Source organism: Bombina bombina, chromosome 6 (assembly GCF_027579735.1).
Source record: "Bombina bombina isolate aBomBom1 chromosome 6, aBomBom1.pri, whole genome shotgun sequence".
Taxonomy (NCBI): domain Eukaryota; kingdom Metazoa; phylum Chordata; class Amphibia; order Anura; family Bombinatoridae; genus Bombina; species Bombina bombina.
The window spans coordinates 547,085,265-547,101,852 of record NC_069504.1 but is presented as its reverse complement, the minus strand read 5'-3'; the positions used below and the strand labels follow the sequence as shown (position 1 = coordinate 547,101,852).

The window sequence follows — 16,588 nt, the reverse complement described above, 5'->3', positions numbered from 1 at the left end:
GTGGAACATCTTAAAGGGACATATAATACCCTCACAATATAGAGTATATAAATTACAATTGAATACAATGTGTAAATATTAAAATTAGTGACAAATAACTATTATTCATATAATAACAACATATAACAATTCTTGTATTATTCCCTATAAATAAATATTGGCAATTGGGTAAATAAACAATCTACTTGAAAATTGTTATTGTTTAAAAAGATAGATAATCCCTTTATTACCCATTGCATGTAAGAAATCAAGTTAAACTTGTATTTAAACTTAAATTTTATTTTAGAGTCACATTAGCTCTGGCTAATAATGATCTGGATATGATCATACACTTTAAAAAAAAATAAAATAATGAATTGTTATGTAATGCTGCATAGCTAAATCTAATCTACAAAATTACCAGTACGTGAAAACCTAGTATCCTCACTGCTATTTCAAACAAAGGGGTTAAATGCATTGGGGGTTTGGGGTGCATGGCTGTTTAGGGGACATGATTGAGATTTGAGAATGAGTTTAAGGGTTTTGGATCGTGGTGATTAAGGGGTGAATTGTTTTTAAGGAGCTATTGCACTGGGGGTCTCAAGTTTAATGGCTCTGTTTTAGTGCACTGCATAGGATTTAGACTTCATTCTTTTACCTAGGGATTTAGCACACATTCTCCAAAATAAGCCAGCCAGAAGCTACACTTTCCTGCAGAATATGGAGGTCTGCTCTTATTTTGACTCTCATACATGCTTTGTAAATGCGTGCCCCCTCGTGAAAAAAAATGCCCCCCCATTTAATTTGTTCTGGAGCCGACCTTGAGTGTGAGGTGTGTGTTGATGCTCAGGTTATGGGCCCCATCTGATATGCAGCGTCGCCAGCAAAAGCCGGCAACGCCATATTTTGCGCAATTTTGGTATCACATATACGGCGTAGCATACAAGTTACGCGTGTATATTTCACCCTTCGGCCGTATATTTGTACCCATAGACAAACATATAACTACGCGCAATTTGGTATCCAATATACAGCGTAAGGACTTACGCGCGCAGATTTCAGAAAATCGACTCCATTCTCATCTCGCCACAAATTGCAGGCGCAGGAACACTTGCACTGACTAAAAAACCAACGTAACTCCCTGAAGGCCTAACAAACGCATGCGCAATCACATACATATCAGCAGCAGATCTCAGTTAAACCTCTTCTAAGCATTCAGAATGCCTGCCCCTGCAAGTGTGTCAAACCGATCACAAACAGCACAACCTCTCACCTGCAGCCTTAAAATACCTGGCAATGCATACCCTCATTAGCCACCATGTTTCCCCTGCATTATCTGCAATACATACAGAGACAGCATCGTGGGGCACAAGGGGTGCTGCAAGGGGTGCTGGAAGCCCTACAAGCCCCTGTTGTGGAGGATATAGTTGCTGCTGAGGTCCCTGGTCATGGTGCTGTAGCCGTCCCTGCTCCTGATGCTGCTGTCCCTGCTCCTCACGCTGTTGTCCCTGTTCCTGGTGCTGCCCCTGCTGCTGTTGCTGCAGCTGGTCATAGGCCAGCAGGGTCTATAAGACGTCGACATCAGCAGAGGGGAAGAGCAAGGGCAGCAAGGATACACAGGGTTAGGGTCACCCTGTTTGGGATGACAGAGGGGGAGGCCAGGGAAAAGTATCGCTTGACTTCTGCAAGCCTCATTGACCTATATGAGGTCTTGAAGGATGATATTGACCCTCAAGCGAATAGGAACCGAGCTCTGACTGGAATGCAGAAGCTGTTGTGTGTTGTACACTTCCTGGCATCCGGCTCATTCCAGTCAACAGAGGGGCTTGTGTCTGGCCTAGCGCAGTCCACCTTCTCCAGGATTCTAGGGGAGGTTTTGACTGCTCTAGAATAACCAGACACAGCGATACATTCATTTCCCCCGTACCCCCCAGGAATGGAACAGTCTCAAACAAGGCTTCTATCGACTGGGGGGTATTCCCAATGTCATGGGGGCAATTGATTGCACACATGTGCGTTTCGTGACCCCACATGAGGAGCCATTCCTCTATATTAACAGGAAAGGGTTTTACTCCTTGAATTGCCAGATGGTCTGCGACACCACTCTGAAATTCACACATGTGTATGCAGGCTTTCCAGGTAGTGCACATGATTTCTACATCCTGCGCCAGACCTCCTTATTCAAGATTTTCGAATCTGGCACACTCTCGGGAGGTTGGCTGCTTGGTGAGTATGCACTACCTTCATTCTATCTGTATATTTCTACTAAAGGGACACTAAACACAAAATAATTTTCTCATGTTTCAGATAGAGAATACAATGTTAAACAACATAACAATTTACTTCTATTATCTCATTTGATTTATTCTTTAGCTATCCTTTGTTTAAGAAATAGCAATGCACATAGATGAGCCAATCATATGAGGCATCTATGTGCAGCCACCAATCAGCAGCTAATGAGCATATCTAATATGCTTGTCAGCAAATGATATCAAGAGAATGGAGCAAATTACATAATAGAAGTAAATTATAAGGTTGAATAAAATTGCAGGTTCTTTTTAACTCATGAAAGAAGAAATGTGTATTTCGTGTCCCTTTAAAGGGACAGTATACTATAAATAGTTTTTCACTTAACAGGACATTTTCTTAAAATGGAATGTTCTATCTGAATCATGAAAATAGAATTTTGTCTAGACTAATCCTGGCATAAAAGTAGATTGCTTACAATGCACCAATTTAATGTATTTGAAAAATATATCTTTTAAATGAAATCCATGTTATGCCCCTTTAAGCACATGATGAACCTGTAGTAATCAGAATACATATGTTACATGACAGGCGACGCAGGGTACGGCTGCAGACCATGGCTGTTAACCCCCTTGGTACACCCCCTTACAGAGCCACAACTCAGGTACCAGGAGGCCCACATACGGACCAGAAATTTGATAGAAAGGAGCTTTGGCCTACTCAAAACCAGATTCAGGTGTCTGGATTTGACAGGCGGAGCTTTACAGTATAACCCCAACAAAGTGTGTTCCTTTGTCAATGCATGTTGTATTCTACATAACATTGCTGTGGACACACGTATATTGGGGGACATGGAACCAGAACAAGATCAGCAGCTGGTTCCTGTACTTGAGGATGTGGACAGGGGGACACTGAGGGGGAATGAAGTGAGGGACCTTGTCATCCGTCAATACTTCACCTGTAAGTTACTTGTTCATAAGTACAGTAAACCGTAACATTCACATGTATTATGATGTTTGACTGTACCTCACCAACCATTGCATGTGTATATATCATATCTTGCAGAATTACATACTGCGGATTTCCACTGCATGTAAGTGAAACTACTACATCCCACCCCCCTTCCCTTAACCACCCTAATTACTGAAAATGTCTAATTTGTTTAATTTATGTTTGTCACTATGATTTATTGACTATCATTAATAAGAATGAAAATGGATGTTTATACCTTATGTTCACACCTTCTGTAAATACATTATTATTTATATATATACCCATGTGGCAATTTATATTGGATGTGAGAAACCTTGATTTACATCTTAGAAGTGAATATTACTATATGTACCCTTCATACACAACTATGTGATGTGGTTTATAGAACATGAATATGTCATAAACATGATAATATTACCTTTGTTTGCCATTTCCACACAGGTCATATTATATGTTTTAACAATATTAGTGTACTAAAACACACCTCACATGGATGTGGATGACAATTATATGGTAAATAACAGAGGACAAGATTTATGGTGAACTATAAGAATATTTATTTCTTTTTTGGCTTCTTGTATGAGGGAGCTGAGGTGGCTGTAGTGGATTTCCTTGTTCTCCTGGTTTGAGAGGATTCTTCGGTTTCTGCTGGTGTGCTGGCCACAGATGATATGCTGGAGGCAGTGTCCTGCTGGTGTGTAAAGTGCTCAACCAACACACCCAAGAGTTGATTTTGTTCCCACCATCTATTGTCCATCTGCATCTGCATATCAGACAGAATTCTCATCATCTGCGACTGGTTTTGTACAATTCCATTTAATGATGCTGCCATGTCCCTCTGCAGCTCTATGCTATGCTTGAGTAACCTCTCTTGGCTCCTGTGAAACCTCTGTTGGCCTCTTTGTCTGCTCTCACAGCTTGTTATGAGCCTCCTCTGTAGTGAAATGTATTCCTCACCCAGGGGAGAATACAGTGCATCCACAGCATGGCTTCTAGGTGCTTAAGGTGCAGGTCCAGCTGATTCTGCTGGTGCTGGTGGGACATCCTCAGCTGCATCTGCTGGTGCTGGTGGGACATCCTCAGCTGCATCTGCTGGTGGGACATCCTCAGTTGCATCTGCTGGTGGGACATCCTCAGCTGCATCTGCTGGTGGGACATCCTCAGCTGCATCTGCTGGTGCTTGAGTAATTCCAGCTATATGCTCATCTGCAGATGGTGGAGCTCTCCCAAGGGAAGATGATGGTGGAGCTCTCCAAAGGGAAGAGGATGGTGGAGCTCTCCCAAGGGAATAGGATGGTGGAGCTCTACCAAGGGAAGAGGATGGTGGAGCTCTCAGGGTGGATTGGTAGTTCCATTGATGGCAGTGTGTGACCACTCAGCCTGTCCAGTTTGCACTTCTTGTGACATACCTTGTGTGTAAAATCCATGACTGCCCTGATATTGTGTTGGGGGGGGGGGTTAAAGACATGGACCCTTTGTGGCTGACTTGGCTCCCCCTCAAAGCCAAAAGAAGAATATTCCTCTGGCCAGGGGTCATATGCCAATGGTGGTGGCATCACTTACGGGTCCTCTACTGAAGCCATCCAACCCTGCTCATGCCTGGGAGCATAATGTTCACGTTGTTGCCTGAAGACTGGTGGTGGTGGCTGCATGCCTGTGACTGGTGGTGGTGGTGGAGGTGGCTGCATGCTTGTGACTGGTGGTGGTGGTGGAGGTGGCGGCATGCCTGTTTGCATCCTGGTGACAGGAGGTTCTGTAGAGGAGTAAAATGATGAGAGGGATTAGTACAGTCATATATATGTCCATGTGGGCATACAATGTACATTGATACATGCTAGGGCCTATACTCATTCTCATGTCAAACTCTATAACATGCATGTGCACAATGTGATTTGTGATATGAGGGATTTTAATCTGCACAGTATACAGGTATGTGTTTCATACAATAGTTATGTGTACATGTCAATGATGGAGAAAATGTGTTCTTTAAGTGACACTATGGTCAAACAATTTACTTTAGCCTGATGTAAGCACAGAACCTGCTTTCTGAGCTAAAAGTATTGTGATGGCTATAGTGTCCATTTACTGAAAACTCTACATGTGGCTTGTGGCCTGTGTTACTGAGACATGTTAGTATTGCACTATTCCACCTCATATCATGAATTGCATTGTGTTAAGTAGCATTAATGTCAAATATAATTGTAGATGTTTTTGTTAGTAGGCCAAATACCATGCTCCTCATTGTGTACATGAATGTGTGACATTAAAGGATGTTATATCTCAAATACATATCATACTGGTGTGTGGGATGTTACTCACCAGCATGATGTGCTGTGGTTGCAACCCCTGAGTCACGAGCCCCTGGAAGTCCACGGACTGCTATGATACTCAGGGACCTGCGTATCATCTCCTGCCAGGTGTTGTATTCTGTGTCCAGGGGTGGACCACCGCCTGTTCCCCTCTGGTGCATGGCTTCCTGCCCCATCTTCTCTTTCACCCGACTCTTACAGTCATTCCACCTTTTTCTTACAGTCCTCCTCTGCGGGGCCACACTGTTGACGGCATCCTCTACCGCCAACCATGCCATTTTACGCCTTCTGGCAACACCTTTGCCCTTCTCCTGGACAAAGAGGGCACTGTGGTTGTCCATGATGGCCTGGACTAGAGCAACATTCTCATCGAATGAGAAGTTTGGACATCTCATCCTCTCATCCTCTGTGGACACCTGGCTTGCTCCCTGCGATGTCCCTGGTGTGGGTTCCTCCCTATCCTCTCCCTCCTCCCCCCTTCTGTCCCCATGTGCACCCTTCTAGCTCTCCCTCTCCCCACTCCACTTACTCCCTGATGGGGACCCTGCTGCTCCTCCTGTCCTCTACAATAATCCTCTCCCTGCCACTCCTCTCCCCGCCGCCCTACCTCTCCCTGCCATCCTCACACTACACACACTCACACACTCACACAATCACAACCAAACACTCAGCCTATCACACTGTAAAATTGAAATAAAATGTGTAAGGTGTTAGAAAAAAAAAGTGTTGTGTATTTTGTATTTGTATGTATGCAATATGTGTGCAATATGTAAAAATATGTGTAAGTGTACAAGCTTAACCAACCAACAATGCGACCTAACTAACTCCTCTGTTTGCGCCTCTCTCTCTACTCTGACTAATCCTCCACTCCACTGTAGTGTGCTGTAGCTCAACGAACCATCCAAACACACTGAAGAAAATGCCGGCTGCGCATGGGTTTATATATGACTTTTGAATAGTGTAATTACGGTGCGCATTTTTAGATGGAGTCGCGGGTGATTTTTACGAGTGTTAGCCTAATTTGCATAAAACGACTCTTTATTGAGACTTTACGTGGACAAATTACAGGCGTAAGTTACTTGCGACGAGTAAAATGTGTATTTGCGCACTTTACGGAAGATCGCCAGTTTAGCATCTAACGGCGCAGTATATGTAATACCCCGATGTGCAAGGTGAAATTACGGGCGGCGTGGGTTCCCTCGCTTGCGCCGAAAACTATGCTGTATATCGGATCGCGCCCTATGTGTGGGGCCAGGGGAGAGTAATACCTACAATACAATAATATTACTCTTGCTATCTAACTAATTAACCCCTTCACTCTCAGGAATATTAGAAGTTTGGGGCGCAAATGCAATACAAAAAAAAATCACAAAAGAGCAATGCAAAGCCATGCATATCTGGTGTTTCTGAACAAAGGTGATCCCAGAGAAGCTTTTATAACCATTTGTGTTAACTTTTTTTTAAAAAATATGTCCGCATTTATCGGTGAAATAGTGAAATTAAATATACAAAACTAGTCCTAAAGCCCGTTCACATGGGCCATTTTTTGCAGTACAGCGGTCCCACCCCTTGCTCTCTCTCTACCCCTCTCTTTTGTGGTCTCTCCCCCTCTCTTTTGTGCTCTCTCCCCCTTTCTTTTGTGCTCTCTCCCCCTCTCTTTTGCGCTCTCTCTCCCCCACTCTTTTGCGCTCTCTCTCGCTCCACCTCTCTTTTGCTCTCTCTCTCCCCCTCTCTTTTGCTTTCTCTCTCCCCCCTCTCTTTTGCTTTCTCTCCCCCTCTCTTTTGCGCTCTCTCTCGCTCCACCTCTCTTTTGCTCTCTCTCTCCCCCCTCTCTTTTGCTCCCTCTTCCCCCTCTCTTTTGCTTTCTCTCCCCCCTCTCTTTTGCTCTCTCCCCCTCTCTTTTGCGCGCTCTCTCCCCCTTCTATTTTACGCTCTCTCTCTCCTCCCTCTCTTTTGAGTTCTCTCTCTCTTTTGCACTCTCTCTCCCCCTCTTCTACGCGCTCTCTCTCCCCTCTCTTTTGCGCTCTCTCTCCCTCTCTCTTTTGCGCTCTCTCTCTTCCCCTCTCTTTTGCGCTCTCTCTCCCCCTCTTTTGCGCTCTCTCTCCCCCTCTCTTTTGTGCTCTCTCCCCTTCTCTTTTGTGCTCTCTCTCCCCCTCTTTTGTGCGCTCTCTCTCCCCCCCTCTCTTTTGCTCTCTCTCTCTCTCTGCCCCTTCTTTTGCGCTCTCTCTCCCCCTCTCTTTTGCACTCTCTCTCTCCCCCCTCTCTTTTGCTCTGTCTCTCTCTCCTTTTTTTTGCTCTCTCTCTCTATCCCTCTCTTTTGCTCTCTCTCCATCCTTCTCTTTTGCTCTCTCTCTCCCCCTTCTCTTTTGCTCTCTCTCTCCCCTCTCTTTTGCTCTCTCTCTCCCCCCTCTCTTTTGCTCTCTCTCTCCCCCCTTTCTCCCCCTTCTCTTTTGCTCTGTCTCTCTCCCCTCTTTTGCTCTCTCTCCCCCTCTCTTCTGCTCTTCCCCCTCTCTTTAGCACTTTCCTATCTCTTTTTTGTCTCTCCCCCTCTCTTTCTATTTCTCTCCCCTCTCTGCCACGCCCGGCCACGCCCCAGACCATGCCTGGCCCCACCCATGGTCCCGCACGACCACACCCACTTTTGCAGCAAACAGCATGCCATGAATTGTCAGGTAAGGCCAGGTGTGTTTGTCCTCGTGCTGTCTCTACTGAGCATGACAGCTTCGGACAAACACACTTGGCCTTTTATATAATAGGATGGGGCCTTGTTCAATATCTTGGGTTGTCTACTAAGAAAAGAAATATACATCGTTTTGATAGGTAAATAAAAAAAATCAAGGTTCTATCTCTGTTTAAATGGAGTGATAGCAAAACTGCTATAAATTCTGTTATTTTGGGCAAGATTTTCTCTGAAATTCCCGGTAGTGAAGGGATTAAAGGGACTTGATACCCAAATGTTTAAGCACTTAAAAGTGAGGCACCATATCTGAAAAAAAGCTGACAAGAAAATATCACCTGAACACCTCAACATTTATTTAGTAGCCACTTCCCTTTGTAAAAGGGACTTTAAGCAGCCAATCAGGATGCTTGTCCCAGGATGTGCATCAGGCATGTGCAGGCACAGTCATGTTATCTCTCTCGTAAGTTTAAAGGGACATGAAACCCACATTTTTTTCTTTCGTGATTCAGATAGAGTATGCTATTTTAAATAACTTTCAAATATATTTCTATTATCTAATTTGTTTAGTTCTCATGTATCCTTTGCTAAAAAGTATACCTAGGTAGGCTCAGAAGCTGTTGATTGGTGACTGCACATATATGCATCATTTCATTGGCTTTCAGCTAATTCCCAGTAGTGCTCTGCGGCTCTTTCATCATAGAATAACAAGAGAATGAAGCAAATTAGATAATAGAAGTAAATTGGAAAGTTGTTTAAAATTGTAGGTTCTATGTGAATCATGAAAGAAAAATGTGGGGTTTCATGTCCCTTTAAGGAAGTTTACTATGAAATCTAACAAGATTTCAGTGAAATGTCATGATATCACAGTAAAGTATGACAATCGCACTGATGAAGCTGATTGGCTGTTGTTTTCTTTTTTCTTCAACGTGCAGCTGATAGTAGTTGAAGGATTTCTATTCACAGAGTTCTTAATATTGTGAGATGAAAACATTTTGAGGTACGTCTTCCTTTGTCACAAAGAGAAGTTCAGATGATTTTTTCTTGTCAGCTGTTTACAGTTATGCTTCATCACTTTCAAGTGATTTAGCATATGGGGATTATGTCCCTTTAATATACTAAAATTGTACGAAGATTAACATAACTTCTAAAATAGAAATAGAAGCACAAAATGGTAGTACTCTTTAGCCTTGTATAATTTAAAGATAACATAAATGGCTTTGCGAAAAAATTAACAAAAGCAATGTACAGGTCATACATTTATTGGCTTATAGGAAATATAATTGCAAGCTTTTAGAACACGGCAGTCCCTTCATCCGGCAGAAAGAAGTATTCAAGTTCATCATTACATCTAAAGTCAAATTAGATATTTAAGATTAATATAACTTCATAACTCAAATTAGATATTCAAGACCCGCATAATGGTTAAATACAATATAATCTCCAGACTCACACCAGAACGTTATATTATAGGTTTTCAATCTTGTACTGAAAATGGTTTTGCTAATATCCACTTTCTACTATGTAAGTAATATAAAAATATGACAGCTGGGAAAATTCTACCTAATGATATCTATCTACATGTCAAATATTACATCTCATGGCTACAACTGTGGTTTTTGTGTAGCTTTGTCTAAAAACAAATCATTTTGTCTTGTTTTTTTTAAATATCTCAAAAGTATTAAACCCATTTACCTCAATTTTTAATGGTTTAACAAAACTGTCATTCTGGGGTAAACTGACAAAAGTTTATTATTCTTTACAAATATGTTTTTGAAAAATCGTATTTAATTTGGAATTCTATTTTGACCATTCAGTAACTTGCAAATACCCCTGATTGGAACAACTAAATCAATTGCACAATATAATTTTATATTAAATATTGTGGAAACACAAAATGTTCTTGTTTTTGTAAGCCAAATAAAGCTACACTTGTTTGAAGAAGAAAAAAATGCCTGCTTGCTTATGTTCCAGCCAAACAGAGGCAGCAGCTTCAGCATCCCTGCTTGTTTAACCATCCTCCCCATTATACACTGCTGTGCTTCCACCTCCCTTCTCTGCTGTAACATCTCTCTCTCTCCCCCTCTCTATCCTTTATCTCAAGATGGCAACCGAAGCACTGCAAGAGAACGAGACCTTGGCCTCTCTGAAGAATGAAGCGGATAGCTTGAAGGGAAAGCTGGAGGAAGAGAGAGCCAAGCTCCATGATGTGGAATGTAAGCATGCTAATTTAGAGGCTGACTGTCACTGTTCATAAGGACATCTGGGGAGGGCACAGCTGGGGCGAGATCACAGGGAACAAGAGGAGATGTAGCTTGTAAACAGATCTGCTGCTATATAAAAATAGAATTACTGTGCTTTAGTATCCTTCTGTTTTCATATTCTGTATGTGTGCATGTGTGTGTTTTTATATATATATAGGCTTACCAGAAGTCCCACTTTTACTGGGATTGTCCCTGTTTAGAGGCGCTGTCCCAGTGTCCCACCCAGTTGTTCATTCTGTCCCAGTAGGGTTGCCACCTCTGGGTTTCAAATCATGTATCCAGGTTTATGACCGCCTGAAACCCGGATACATTATTCAAAATGACTGCACTATGACTCTCCAGCATAGTTGGATGCTGGTACGTTGTTACATAAAGCCCTGCTTAGCTTAGAGTCTATGTCCTTCAAGGTTTACATTTAGTAATACAGGCTGAGTGAGCAGCATAGGGTTTTTTAATTTTGTAGGGCTACTTGGATTTTTCTAAGAATTTAACACCCCCCTTCGACCCCTGGTGACATCACCGGTGATACACATTTAGGGGAATCATATGAGTATGAACAGGAAGTGCATACAGGCAGGATTGGCGTGGATCTTGCTTTACTTCATGCAGAATAGCATTTTGGCTGTAATCTTCCTGCATTATGGTATAGAGTAGCCTCTTAAACAGCTTTAGCAGGTATGTGTTTCTTTTTACTTATTTCATTCAATGTTGTATTTATGCCTTATCAGTATCCAGTTCTGTTCCTTAATTAGACAAATAAAACACATATTACACTGCAGATATTAAATTATCTGATGTATACGCTTTTCACTATTTTATGAAATTGATAATTATGCTTGATGTTTGGCATTATTTAGAATCTGAGATTTAGATGAATGATTTATTTGCTCATGTTGTGTATGGGTTGCCATGACAACGTAATGGTGCCTTTTTCACTAGGGGGTGGTGTTATGGTCTATTTAAACTGTGTGATTCACTTGTTTGACTGAGGAAGGGTAGAATATCCACAAAACATTACGCATGTAAAAGGACCGGTAATAGCCATGCCCCCTTGACCACACCCCCACGGGCACCACACCAGGTGGTCCCAGTTTCACCTCTAAAAATTATGGCAAGCCTATATATATATAACATTTATTTTTATGTTTTGTTAAGTGAGTAATAATCCCTGTACCATATATATTTATATACAATATAAATATACAATATTCTTCAGGTTAGAAATAATATAGACTGAACAGATTGAACATAAAGATTATAATTTAAAAAGCACAAACCAATATAAAAAAAACATATACATATAAAAATATGTAAAAAAATGACTATATGTAGAAATAGAAAAATACATAAGCCCTTTGTACACTCCTGCACATGGTAGGTTAGTACATGCACAAAACCTGAATTCTTAAAGGGACAGTCTACACCAGAATTTTTATTGTTTAAAAAGATAGATAATCCCTTTATTACCCATTCCCTAGTTTTGCATTACCAACACAGTTATATAAATACACTTTTTACCTCTGTGATTACCTTGTATCTAAGCCTCTGCAAACTGCCCTCTTATTTCAGTTCTTTTGAAAGACATCCATTTTAGCCAATCAGAGCTTGCTCACTGGAACTCCACGTGCTTGAGCACAGTGTTATCTATATGATAAATGTGAACTAACACCCTCTAGTGGTGAAAAACTGTCAAAATGCCCTGAGAGAAGAGGCAGCCTTCAAAAGCTTAGAAATTAGCATATGAACCTCCTAGGTTTAGCTTTCAACTAAAAATACCAAGAGAACAAAGCAAAATTGGTGATACAAGTAAATTGGAAAATTGTTTAAAATTACATTCTTTATCTGAATCATGAAAGTTTATTTTGGACTAGACTGTCCCTTTAAGCATGAATATTTGCTAGCACACACATAAAGATATTGAGATCTGTATTTCTCTCACTTATGTATGTTCTGTATCTCTTGTTTTAACCTTCCACTATGGGCTAGATTACCAGTGGCTTACTATTTACTGCTCTGGCTGGTGCGTTAACGTCACTAGAAGTAAGCCTTTTGCGTGCGCTGGGTAGCGCGTAATTCTCCCACGAGCACTAACCAGATGTGCACAAAAAGCCGAACAAATATTGTGAACGCTCTACTTGACCGTAAACACGATCGTGTTTACTCAGGTGAGGTAAATTGACATGAAATATTAATATTTCACATTCCAATGTTTTTCCCATAGCAGAATATGTTCTATTTATTCATAAATACATATTTCTATATATATCTGATGTTTTTTGGGTAAATAATAAATAAATATATATATATATATATATATATATATATATATATATATATATATATATCTATACTTATATATGTATGATTATATATTGGTGTAGATATATACTGATATACATAGAAATATTTATTTAAAAATACATAGAACATATTCCCCTATGTGAAGAACATTGGAATGTGAAATATTTACAATAAAACTTTATGAAATATGTTTTTCATGTTTTCATCAACTTGACTGCAAAGGGCTCCAATGCACTATATATATATATATACAGTATATGTATCTCTATGTTAAAGCACTTTGCAGCCTTTTTTTCTCTAACACCTGAGACCTCATATCTTTGAACACTGATAACTTTTTTGAGCAATATTTTTTTAATAATTTTTATGAGACATTGTTATTATAAGTGTAACTGTACATTTAAATGTATTTCTGATGTGTTTTGTGCATCTTTACAATTGCTCTCAATTTGTAATACACACGCTACTTCCGACCTAGCAAAGAGCCACGATAAACCTCTTATGGCTCACGCACATCAGTTAGCGCGCCACTTGTAATCTAGCCCTATATTTTAAGTTATCATTTCTAAGTCCCATCAAATATGTCAGTGTTACAGCTGCCCAACTAGTGTTTCACTGAATAGGATTATGATTCTGAAGGTACTGGGCCCATGTAGGTAATAAATTATAACTTGTAAAACTCGAGAGATGTCATTTTGCAAGACAATAACATTTAAAATCAATAGTAATGGTTTTTCTGTGAACCGTTTGAAAGCTTTTCTATTAGTATGGAATGCTGAACATTTGGGGGCCAATTTATCATAGTGCGAGCGGACATGATACAATGTAGCGTACCATTTCTGTCGCACATCGATAAATGCAGACAGCATACGCTGTCAGCATTTATTATTGCACAAGCAGTTCTTGTTAACTGCTTGTGCAATGCCGCCTCCTGCAGAATCAGCCCGATCGTATAGGATTGGGCAGATTGAAGACCGCAGCTTCAGAGGCAGCGGACAAATAATGGAGCAGCGATCTTTAGACCGCTGCTTCATAATATCTGTTTCCGGCGCTTGATAATTCGGCCCCTTGATATCAATACATACTGCAATTATAGGTTATATTTAATAGTAAATGACTGAACTAACATAACATCTCCAGATAAAACATACGATTGTCTTATTATTTCAAAAGTATGATTCACTAAATATCAATCTGTTCTATTTTTCATCTTTCATAATTCTGGAAAGGGGTGGGATGATGTTCAAATGTATAAGCTAATAATTTACATTTAAAAGATGTAGATCCGTTACACTATTTATATCAATATTTTAACTATTTTATACTTAAGGTACACTAAACACATTGGGCTAATTCAGTGAGTTCAGCCCCTGGGAAGTCTGAACTGCAATTTCTCTACAAACTGGAGAATCCATTAAATGTCAGGGCCTTAGTGTATGTGTGTATATATATATATATATATATATATATATATATATATACAGGGTATATATGAATTACCAGCATATTTCATCGTCAAGGCTTTATCAAGGCTGATACATATACTAGTTTTGTGGTCTTAAATAAGCACCACTTGTTCCCTATTAGTTCAATTCTAACATGCACAGTATATTAGGGCTAGCCTTAGAAGCCTGCAGTGTTCATTTTCATTTCTGAGTATCACATCCAAAATATTGCCATCCATGACAGCCTGCTGCTAAACTGTTGCCATCCATGATCTAGATGTCATGAGAGTGGGGCTTCTTAAATAAGGATTAAAATTATGCCAAGCATTAAAGGGACAGTCAACACCAGAATTTTTGTTGTTTAAAAAGATAGATAATCCCTTTATTACCCACCCCCCAGTTTTGCATAACCAAAACTGTTATATTTATACACTTTTTACTTCTGTAATTACCTTGTATTTAAGCCTCTGCAAACTGCCCCCTTGTTTCAGTTCTTTTGACAGACTTGCATTTTAGCCAATCAGTGCTCACTCCTAGGTCACTTCACGTGCATGAGCTCACTGTTATCTATATGAAACACATGAACTAATGCCCTCTAGTAGCCAAAATGCATTTAGAGTAGAGGCAATCTTCAAGGTCTAAGAAATTAGCATATGAACCTCCTAGGTTTAGCTTTCAACTAAGAATACCAGAGAACAAAGCAAAATTGGTGATAAAAGTATATTGGAAAGTTGTTTAAAAACTACATTCCCTATTTAAATTATGAATGTTTTTTTTGTACTTGACTGTCCCTTTAACCACCTAAATGCCATACAATTAAAGGGACAGTACACTGTAAAATTGTTTTTCCATTCATGTATTTTAAATGACTTGTTATACCAACTGCAGAGTATAAAATATTTGAGAAATTGCACTTTCATGCTTATTTGTGTACATGAAGTAGCTGATTTTTGTGCTTTGAAACCACAGCCTATTACAATGGGTTGAACTTAAAGGTGATATATCTCATTATGTTATAACTTTGTGTAAACAGACTTGCTTCCTTATCTTTTGTTTAACTGGAACAACAAAGCTCAATGCATAGAGAGAACAATGGAAAATGATCATTTTATTAATTAACTATCCTGTATCCCACTGAGAGTGTAATCTCTTCTGCTGGCTGTGTATACTTAGGCTATTCAATAGCCTATACTCCAGTATTAATTTGTTCAGTATAGGCGGCGATACCACAGGCTAAATCAGCTATTCCAAAGGCTGAAATAGGAGTAAAGGAGCTACTTGTAACTAATTTAATACACTCTAGCAGGTAAAAAACATAATTGGGAATAATTTAAAGGGGAGAAAATTTTGGGGTGAACTGTCCCTTTAAGTAAATTTATTGAAAAGCACTGCAGCTCTCTCTGGCATCCAAGGGATTAACAAGCATTTTGTTTCCCACAGACAACACTGCTGCATCCAGTTTTCAAAATCTAACCAGGGGCACAAGACTCCACCTAGGGTACTTATAACAACAGTTTCCTCTCTAGTATCTATAAACTCCTAATAAACAACTCACAGTTTAGGTTCTGAAGTCAAAGAAATATCCTTTCTTGCTGCTGTTGCCCATTATGTCCTTGGTAAAATTATGGCCCTCGCAGTATTAATGTTGCCAATGAAGCAAAATTTACATTGTGAAGTTGTGAACTATAAATTGAAGGGTAGAAAAAATTGTTACACAATATGAATTGTGTGGCTCTCCGGACCTATACTTAACCATAAAAAGGAAATGTACTGTTTGGCATTTGATTCTATTACAGGGAGTGCAGAATTATTAGGCAAATGAGTATTTTGACCACATCATCCTCTTTATGCATGTTGTCTTAGTCCAAGCTGTATAGGCTCGAAAGCCTACTACCAATTAAGCATATTAGGTGATGTGCATCTCTGTAATGAGAAGGGGTGTGGTCTAATGACATCAACACCCTATATCAGGTGTGCATAATTATTAGGCAACTTCCTTTCCTTTGGCAAAATGGGTCAAAAGAAAGACTTGACAGGCTCAGAAAAGTAAAAAATAGTGAGATATCTTGCAGAGGGATGCAGCACTCTTAAAATTGCAAAGCTTCTGAAGCGTGATCATCGAACAATCAAGCGTTTCATTCAAAATAGTCAACAGGGTCGCAAAAGCGTGTGGAAAAACCAAGGCGCAAAATAACTGCCCATGAACTGAGAAAAGTCAAGCGTGCAGCTGCCAAGATGCCACTTGCCACCAGTTTGGCCATATTTCAGAGCTGCAACATCACTGGAGTGCCCAAAAGCACAAGGTGTGCAATACTCAGAGACATGGCCAAGGTAAGAAAGGCTGAAAGACGACCACCACTGAACAAGACACAC

At 40.1% G+C, this 16,588-nt stretch overlaps 1 protein-coding gene across 1 annotated transcript in view; it reads left to right on the top strand.

Moving 5' to 3' along the window:
• Positions 1-10,277: 10,277 nt before the first annotated feature.
• GNB5 (G protein subunit beta 5) overlaps positions 10,278-16,588 on the top strand; it is an 83,362-nt gene continuing 77,051 nt past the window's right edge. The window contains exon 1 of the mRNA XM_053719899.1: positions 10,278-10,421. Within this exon, the coding sequence (XP_053575874.1) occupies positions 10,310-10,421 (112 nt within the window). The 5' untranslated portion in view covers positions 10,278-10,309. The remainder of the gene's footprint in view (positions 10,422-16,588) is intronic.